At 38.2% G+C, this 9,854-nt stretch overlaps 1 protein-coding gene across 1 annotated transcript in view; it reads right to left on the bottom strand.

The window, feature by feature from the left end:
• PLPP4 (phospholipid phosphatase 4) overlaps positions 1 to 2,220 on the bottom strand; it is a gene marked incomplete at its 5' end in the record, with an annotated part of 40,617 nt that extends 38,397 nt beyond the window's left edge. Inside the window, one exon of the mRNA XM_009641426.1 lies at positions 2,101 to 2,220. Coding sequence (XP_009639721.1) covers positions 2,101 to 2,220 — 120 coding nt within the window. The remainder of the gene's footprint in view (positions 1 to 2,100) is intronic.
• Between the last annotated feature and the right edge of the window lie 7,634 nt (positions 2,221 to 9,854).

Below are 9,854 nucleotides of genomic sequence, written 5' to 3'. Positions count from 1 at the left end.
GAGGTCAGGCTGACAGGTCTGTAGTTCCCTGGACCTTCCTTCTGGCCCTTCTTGTAGATAGGCATCACATTTGCCAACCTCCAGTCATCTGGGACCTCTCCTTTTAACCAGGACTGCTGATAAAGCTCTTCTGCCAGCTCCTTCAGCACTCTTGGGTGGATCCCACCCAGCCCCATAGACTTGTGGATGTCCAGGTGGCATAGCAGGTCATAAACTGCATCCTCCTGGATTATGTGGGGTTTATTCCACTCACCATCCCCATCTTCCAGCTTGGGGGCTGAGTACCCTGGGGATAACTTGTCAGGCTATTAAAGAGGGAGGAGAAGGCGTTAAGTATCTCAGCCTTTTCCTCATCCTTAGTGGCAATGTTCCCCCTTGCATCCAAAAGAGAATGGAGGTTCTCCCTAGCTCTCTTTTTGCTGTTAATGTATTTGTAAAAACTTGTTTTATTATCTCTTACAACAGTGGCCAGGTTGAGTTCTAGTTCAGCTTTTGCCTTTCTAATTTCCTCTCTACATGACCTGACAAGATCCCTGTGCTCTTCTTGGGTTCCCTGCCCCTTCTTCCAAAGCTGGTAAGCTCTCCTTTTCTTCCTGAGTCTCAATAAAAGATCCCTGTTCAGCCAGGCTGGTCGTCTTCCCTGACAATTCGTCTTACGGTACACAGGGACAGTAAGCTCCTGTGCCTTTAAAGCTTCTTCCTTGAAGATGTCCAGCCTTCCTGGACCCCTTGGCCCTTCAGGACTGTCTCTCCCAAGGGACTCTCCCAACCAGTGCTCTGAACAAGCTGAAGTCTACCCTCCAGAAGTCCATGGTGGTGGTTTTGCTGACCCCCTTCCTTACCTCACCAAGAATTGAAAACTCTACCATTTCACGGTTGCTAAGGCCAAGACAACCTCTGACCACCACCTCTCCCACCAGTAAACAGGAGGTCAAGCAGGGCACCTCCCCTGGTAGGCTCACTTACTAGCTGTGTCAGGAAGTTATCTTCCACACACTGCAGGAACCTCCTAGACGGTTTCCTTTCCACTGTGTTGTATTTCCAGTGGATGTCTGGCAAGTTGAAGCCCCCCACGAGAACAAGTACCCTCAAATTTTTCCTTACTCAATTAAAAGGTTTCCCTAACTGAAGGCCTGAGCCTTTAAAATAAAAAAATAAAAAAAAAATAAATACTGAAGACAAATTTCCTAGCTGACTTGCACTTACTCCAAACTCAAGGTCTTAATTTGAAAAGTAAAACCCTGGCTTCATTAAAGACACAGGAAAAGATGTTTTGACATAAGGGTACTAGGATTTGACCTAATCTACCATGCCCATTCCTGCAAAATCTCCACTTTGACTGATGAAGCTTTTGCAAAGACTGACCTACTTTTTTAGTAGCCTTAACTATACCCATAATTTCTTAACATTTCTTTAATAGTCTATTTTACTGTGCTCTTGTAGTTATACGTGTAGATGATTATGATTGTTAATCATTGCTAGTGAAGGCTATCAGAATGATGGATTTTGTTACCCAGACAAACCATCAAAATCAGACAGCCAGTCTGCATGTCAACATGAGCTGTGCTGGGGAGAGCCAGAAGAACAGTGACAGCAGAGCAGATCTATGATATATTAAGTACACTCCCAATGACCTCAGGATTTTTGGCAGAAGCAGAAACAAAGCTTTTTACATGAAAAAAAAAAAACAACCCACCAAAAAATATTTGGAGGCAGTGCCTAACATGCCTAAAACAAATTGGATTTCAAAATTTAAGCATTTAACCTAATAAGGGCATGGTAAGGTTTTATCAGGTCACACAACAGCTAATTCAAAAAAACTTCTTTAATCATTTCTCTAGCACCCCTCTAACTTCACACTAGCTTAAATCTTAAACTGCAAAATCAACATTCCTAAATTCAGTCACCTGGTAATGCTGCTTTTTAGAAACTCCCCACAATTTCCTGTATTTTGCCATTTAGGACATCTCTAGTTTGGAAAACGATTGTCATTAGAATAAAAGGAACATCCTATACTTCTAAAAGGTTTCCTACTGCTTATCAAATGAAAGTGTACCTAGTTTACAGCCATCAAATGACCAATAAACCCTTAGTACTTACAAACATAAGACGCGTAGGTATGTTATCTGATTGCACCAAAGGATTTTTATACAGCCAGATCTCTTCTGGCTGGATAACCCGCTGGAATGGATCCAAAAATTCTGTAAAACTGAAAATAACAATTAAAGATCATTTTTTTTTTTCCACAATTTGAAATGATGATCGAAAACCCCAGGAGTCCTGCTGATTTAAGACTTCCTCCAAAGTTAATTATGGTATAGCATGCATGAGTTATCCTTATAATACATTGCTATCCTACCTCACACTGCTTTTTAGTAAACAACCTTCATAAATGTACACTTAGGAAAATGATTTTTTAAAGTTTATATTTTACAACTTTATAAAAACTCCATAAACTTTACTGTAGAGAAAAAATTGTCATTTTATTTTCTGTGGGAAAAGTGTGCAAAGAATGTTGTGGGATTAGAAAAGTCATATGTAGCAGACGCTTTACACTGAAGAAATTATACACCAGATATCAAATACAAAATGTGTCTTTCAAACATCAAGATCCAGACTTTGAAGTATGACGTTTTATTTGCAGGATCACAAAGCAGGCAGAAAGACGCAGCCCAGACAATTCCTTCTGCTGACAAAAAGAACAGGTAACTTTAGAGAATATCTCCAAAAGAGACTTACTCCTAAAACCAGATGGGCTTACAGAAACACATTTTTTCTTCTTTCACATTCCCTGTATTTTGATTTGGCTCTCAAGCTTAAGAAGAATCTACCTCTACCAGAAATGTCTCACTCCACCAAAACTGACTGGTTTAATTTCATTCTCTTGTCGTTTAGCTCTCAAAAAAACAAATGAACAAAACTAACCAACCAACCAACGAAAAAAACCCCACAGTTTTGTAATTATGTTATTTTTAAATTAAGAGCATCAAAATAAATTGCTGAAGTTATATTGTTACGTAGAAAGTAAATTATTTGTGTAGGTATCTTTTGTCCAGTGCTAAAAGAGGAATCAGAAATTGTGATCTTTGACTGTAGTAAAAAGTTTCAAAAGCTTTTCAGCACTACATAAATGGTCTCTCTACATTTAAACCATACTCCTTTTTTCACAAAGTCCTTCACTGTACTTTAACTCTTAGCTTTGAAGTCATGTCAGACCTCCTGGGAAGTTTTGCCTTTACTTTACATCACTCATTTCAGGGCTAGTTTACCAGGACTGAAAGAATGGCTGCTGAGAAAAGACACAGGGATCAGTTTTATGCAGATTGGTCTTATCCAATAAGCCCATGGAGCCAAAACACAGAGGTGTAGTGGCCCAAAGCTTTTTTTACTGCAAATTTCCCAGATAAGGGCTTTAAGGCCCTCCAAACCCAGATTTTATACAAGTAACGAGCTACAACAATTAACTCTGTAAATAGAAAAAAGCTCAAAGCAATTTGTAAAGCAGAGTAAAATTAAACCATACATATGCAATTCCCACTCTGTGAAGGCAAGTCCTCTAATCTAGCCAGGTCAGCAATTTCCTAAACAACAGGAAGCCTTATCCAGTCTTCCAGGTCTTAGGAAACCCTTCTTTTTATCCTTCTGAGGATTGACCAGCTCTTCTTTGTCTTCTTGTTGTAGGCTACAGTCTCCCAAGTCCCCAGCACACATGGCTACTGGCCCCCATTACCTGAGCACATTCAGACTCCCACTAGACAGAAGGTACCAAACCCTCTGTCTGCTCCAAAAAGCCCAACTGACCTCTTCTTCCTAAAGGAAAACAATAAAATCTGAGGATGAAACAAGTCAAACCCAATCTTGCCACTTGTACCAATAGTTATGTTTCCCTTACTGACCTACATGGACAACTAGATTCTTCTGGAAACTTAAGGAGTACAGTATTGCAAGGAGAGTGTTTACTATTATACTCAGCTTCTTCAAATCCAAACTCCAACCCTGCTCTACAAAGAAGGTGCACGGTGAATTTCAGAAGTGTCAAAACACTTTGTTTCAGGGTTTTCAAAATGAAAACTTAAATCTTTTTTAAGTTTAAAAAACAATGGCTTGTGTAAGGCATGAAAGAGGGAAACATTTCTAAAGACTACCACTTCCAGGAAATAAAACACCTCATATATGAAAAATTCATTTTAGAATTTTTCTCTTCAACTAGAAAAATAAAGTTTGATTTCTAGACAATGCAAGCAACTTTGTTTCCAAATTTCAACTGAGAGTCCTGAAGTATATCATTTTTACTTTCAGTCTTTAAAGATATTGACAGCAGCTAGAAGCAAGTAAATGATGGTTTAAAGGGTTCTGTTGCCAAGTAAAACGGCAGGCCTTGGGTATGACATCCAACACATGTCACCTGGGTGAGCTGAATAGCAAAGTTCACAGCTATACTGACCAGGACTTAACATTTGTTATGAAGATGTAATACAGGATCTGTGGCCAGTAGGTACTTCACTGCTCTCATCTAAACATAAATAAATAGGAATGTCTGGGCATACAAAAAATTAAAGAAGCCAGCTAAGATGTCTACATCTTTCAGCCATCCACATCTTTTCTGTGTTTTAAGGCAGTTCTCAAAGCACTGAGACTGATGGATATGCCAAGGAATGCCTTGAAGCAGAGACATGTTCTTCAATATATCTAGGCCTTGAAGCATTTCTACTAACTGCCAAAACCAAACAATATATATAAACATTTATGCTTCAAGGTCATGACACTATATCCATGCACCAGTGCACTTTTGGAAAATGCTTCACATTAGACCAGAGATTTAATTAATCTAACATTAAGACATTTGACATTATAAACAAATGTCAGAGTTAAAGGTTTGGGGCTCCCCTTGTTCTTTTGTTTCCTGTCTCCTTGTTATGTAATAAAACTAAGATTAAAGCATAGTTGATTAAATCCGAGAAATCAAACAAAAATCGAATTCATAGTTCTCACAAGGAATCATACTATGACACTATAAATACATTCTAAGTCACAAGATTTAATTCCCTTAGGAGCAAAATAACAGATGTGCTAAAGAGATGAACCTGAATTAATAAATTTAAGTAGCATCCAATTCCAACTGAGAACTGATTTTCTGATTTGTATATACTCACTATCTTTGAACTCTTCTAAAGAAAGAATCATTTCAACAGATCTATCAATGACAGCAATGATTATTATAATTATTTTAATAACAGCATTTTTGTATCCACTACATATTAAATCTGATTATTTATTCATTCCTTCCTCTGATTTGTGTTCTGACTGTCTTCCAAGAACAGTGTTCAAATGTGCATAACGCAAAAAAAAAAAAAAAAAAGGCTGAAATCAGGTAAAAATTTCAAAATCACTAGTGATGGAGGAAAAAAAAAAAACCCTAGCTATAGAAGGTGGCAGACCTTATTGCGTGAACAATACAGAAATACAAAGTAAACAGTTCAGGGAAAGTGATTATAAAAAAAAAAGAAATTACTTTTTTTTTTTAATCTTCGGAAAAAGCTCAGCTGCTAATTAAATTTTTATGTCAAGACTCATAAGAAAACAATTCTCTTCTTTTTTTGAAGTATCACCGATGGACAACTGGATATGAGATTTCACTAGCTTGAAGGCAATTCCCTTTGTACTCTATTAATCATGAGGACATACTGGTTTCTAAACTGCCTGACATTTAGTGATTTATGTTCCTTCATCCTAACAGAAAGTACAGTCTATTACTATTGATAAGCCAGCACAAGCTTGTTTAAACTACTAGATGTTATTAGAAATTAATGTAGTCCTTGGATAAAGAAAACTGTTTTCTAGACATTTTCTATTATGGCTGAAAATACAAGCTCAATAATATAATATCCCCTCGTAGCAGGCAGGCAACTTCAGGAAACTTACTTCTTAGTACATGACATTTCAGTATTAGCTTTTTGGCCTTACACTTTCTGCATGTTTACATATTCATCCAACATTTTTAACAATTTAACAAGGAGGACTTTGAACACTTCAGTCTGATAACATATATTTAAGGCATAAAAGGACTTTCATTAACTTCAAGAGCTTTTAACTGTGACTTTCAAAGCAACCCAAAGGGAAACAGGAGCCCTAATTCCATTAAAAACATCAGTCAGGAAGAGGTGCCAAAGTGCCCGAGGTTGCTTTGGACATCCCAGCATTACTGCCTACAACACCACATTAAATAAAAATAATGTTCTTTTCCGAGGACACAAGCACTTCAGGTTACATTGATTTCATTAACATTTAACAGCATGTAGCCCTTCAAGATAATTTCTATGCAAACACCACATCACAGACTGATCAAGGTAAAAGTACACAGTACTTCTGGGATAATATGGACTAATAATGTTTTTTTATGAAACCATTCACTGGTAGTGAATGAATCAAACATTGCATAAATATCCTCACAGAGACTTTGACCATGGTCTTCATCTCACGTTAACATTAACATTTCTCATTAACAGCAGGGTGTTGTGCAGCACCTCACCTTATTGTTTCAAACACTGCTTACAGTAGCTACCACTCCCTCGCATACAGCAGCATGAAATCAAGCAGCGATGACAGTTGGAAATTGCTAAGATCAGAGAAAGAACAATAAGCAGTACTGCATCAGCAAGGTTGGTAAGGTAGAAACCTTTACATATTAGAGTAGAATGTATATTCCCAACCTAGCTACAAGAACAGGACAGGAATAGGCTAGATGGGCCCAACATTAGGATTGTACTGTTGTGCCTTGTCAGCGTTAAGGTACAAACTACCAGCAATGAAATCACAACTAGCGTTCACCTTAGAAGCACCTACAAGGATGGTTGGTGGCCAACAGCTCCATTTTCAGAAATATGAAATCACACAGGGGCTTTCATCCTGGCAATCTTGGCAACCTAGATATCTGCTCCATGAGAAGTGTTCATAGCACACTGGAGGGTTAGAGATTGCTTCCTGGTTTTGAGCATTAACTAAAGGATGTACAAGGGGGGTATTGTTTGGTTTTCACGGAGGGTTGGGGGTTTTGCCTTCTGCTTTGTCTCTAAAGAAGTTCTCTTCTTCATAGATGCAGGTAAGGGTTGTCCCAAATAACAAGTGACAATAACTAAGAAAGGAGAGGGCAGAGAAGTACATATGGCATGACATACCATCTGTTGATAAGCAGATCTGATCCTAAAATGGCTTTGTACGCAATTTCTCATTTGAGCAAGTAATGAAGAGAGAGCAAAGCCACAGGTGTTCATGAACCTCTCCAAAAAATCACTTCTGAGGGCTTGGCGGGGGGATGGGGGCGGGGGGGAAAGTTTGGCTCTGACCAAGCTATGACTGTGCTATTGAAACTACATTCTGCACTTTCTTACATGGGTATTTCCTTCAGTAGTCCCCAAACCAGGTCTCAAATCTAGTAGGAAAAGCTTTTATGTTGAACGTACCATGTTAAATTGTGCAATCAGTTGTCCTGACACTAAAACTGCATAGCCATGAGCAGCATTGGTGAAGCTGAAATTGGCAGGGCTCTGTATAGGTTGGGCTAATTACAGGGTATATACACAATACATAACTCAGTGAGACATTCTCACACAACTGATTCAACAGCCCCAACAATTTGAATGAAAAGGCATCAAATAGAACACATCATAGGGCACAACAGCTGTGGAGATAAAAAAATTATATACTGAAAGACAGGATTTGCTTTAGGGGTTTCCAACAAGTGAACTAGGCTAAACAGAAAGAGCCCAGTGTTTACACTGGCTTATTCACAGCACTTTTGCTCACATTTGAATCTGAGACTTCAACTTACCCGTTCTGAAACATACTAATAGTGGGAAAAGCATTCATGTCACGTTATTTGATATACCTGCAGAGAATAACTTGTCATGCCATGAGAAAACCTAGCCTTGTTTATTCCCTATAGGTAATTTTAAGGAAAAAAATTACAACTTTTTAGTGGTTATTTTAGGAACTCCTGCAAAGACAGACAAAATAGGAAAAGCTTGAAATGACCTGTGGCTGGAACACAAAATGAACAGAACTGAAGCAGAGAGGATATCAATGAGGTGAGATAAGAAACAATGCCTGTGCTTTATCACCATTGTTCCACTCACCACATGAATGTTGGAGGAGTACAGTTTCTGAAGTGCTGCTGTCTATGAGTGATGAGATAGCTTTGTGTTAGCTCAGAGGTTAGCACAAGGAAAAAATCTGAGCCACTTGATTTCTATAGTAATTGGGAAATCCACAGTTCTTCATCCATTAAGGAGGGAATTATGTATTAACTTCACTAATATAAACTCTAGCTTTGACAGAAAGATAAACTTTCCCTATAGTTAAGGCGCACTAGTTATCAAGAGATTTGGTGTTTTCTGCCACTGTTTTATAATGCAAGGTAGGGCAATTCATTCCAGCAAGTGTCAGGATCAGTGTCAAAGCAAGATTCCTAATGCTGTAGTTTGCTCATTACCTGGACCTGTGTTCACATACGCCAAGTATGCACTGCTCACAAGCATTCAAGTAGGGAAGCAACAGATTCAACTTCTCCATGGAAATCAAAAGTAAAGAGTTAAATTCTAAAAATATTAGAATTTGTATTGCAATAGACATTGATTACATAAGCAGCATGTACACGAGAACAGAATTTTTTTTCGGTTCTTCATAGGCTTTCATGGAAACTTGTTATTATAACCATCATCTGCACTAAAACCAATCCATTAAGTAATTTGCACTAAGAGATACAGAAGCAGCTGTATCAGTAAATCATCTCTACCTTTTTAACAGCTAAAAATTTTTATTTCCCAATACAATACCATGCAGTGAGTACCACTTCTGATTAACAATCTATAATCCTAATATGGAGTTTTATCGGGTTTGTGTGTCCTGCAGGATACAGGGTAGTTAATACTCACCAGGAAAACCCCACAAAGATAATTCAGTAGCTGACTGAGTTGCTGCAGAAATTAGGCAATATGATGCCTCTCCTCATTTGCAGTCACCTTCTGTTTGTAGGCAAATATTTACAAAGACTGAGCTGAGTACTGGCAGAAAGTATATGGTAAGAAAAATGTTGCAAGAGGCTTCTTTCTTTCAGTCCCTATCCAGTGCCCAATACAGCTATGGGAATAGTGCAAGTTGATAGCATTTTTTAAATTTCTGTATTTTTGAGAAACTAGAAATGAAGCTTTCATACCACTTCCTGATAACATTTGATATTCTAATCTGGATGTAAACAGCTTTCCTCACTTTTAATTCTGTGGGTGCACTTTTGTGTAGGAAGGAGCCAAAAGTCAATGGAATTAAATCCTGGGACTGATAAGGACAAAGGGCGAGGCAATCTTTGGGTTTGTTTTTTTTATTTTATATATTTAATGTCCCTGGTAAGTCGAGAACTGGTTCTTAAGGGTAGGTTTGGCTTCAGACCAGTCAGTATCACTTAATGTAAAAGATTTCTGAATATTTTAAATCACCTAGCAACTGCAGTGTTACATTTAATTAGCACACATGCCCACATTAGCCCTTCAGATATAAGAGCATAAGCTTTGATTAAGAAGGGATTGAAAGTAAATTCTGATGCGGCTTTAAAAAATACATATTGCCATGGCTGTTAAATTTCCCAGATGTGCTAAAAGAGGAGAGTTTCCAGTATTCAGTCTTACTAGCAGATTTCCTAGATTTGACTCATATGTCCACTGATTCAACACGTATATATATTGAGGCAGGACTTCTTCCAATGACGAATGGCCACCCTCTTTATTTTCCTTCTCACAACTAGCATTGCACTCCAGTCAGGGTGAGCTGTACTGGACCAACAAAGCCAACCATGATGCAAGTCA

Source organism: Egretta garzetta, unplaced genomic scaffold (assembly GCF_000687185.1).
Source record: "Egretta garzetta isolate BGI_Z169 unplaced genomic scaffold, ASM68718v1 scaffold486, whole genome shotgun sequence".
Lineage (NCBI taxonomy): Eukaryota > Metazoa > Chordata > Aves > Pelecaniformes > Ardeidae > Egretta > Egretta garzetta.
Note: the sequence above shows the minus strand (reverse complement) of the source record. Positions and strands in the feature narration are given on the sequence as shown.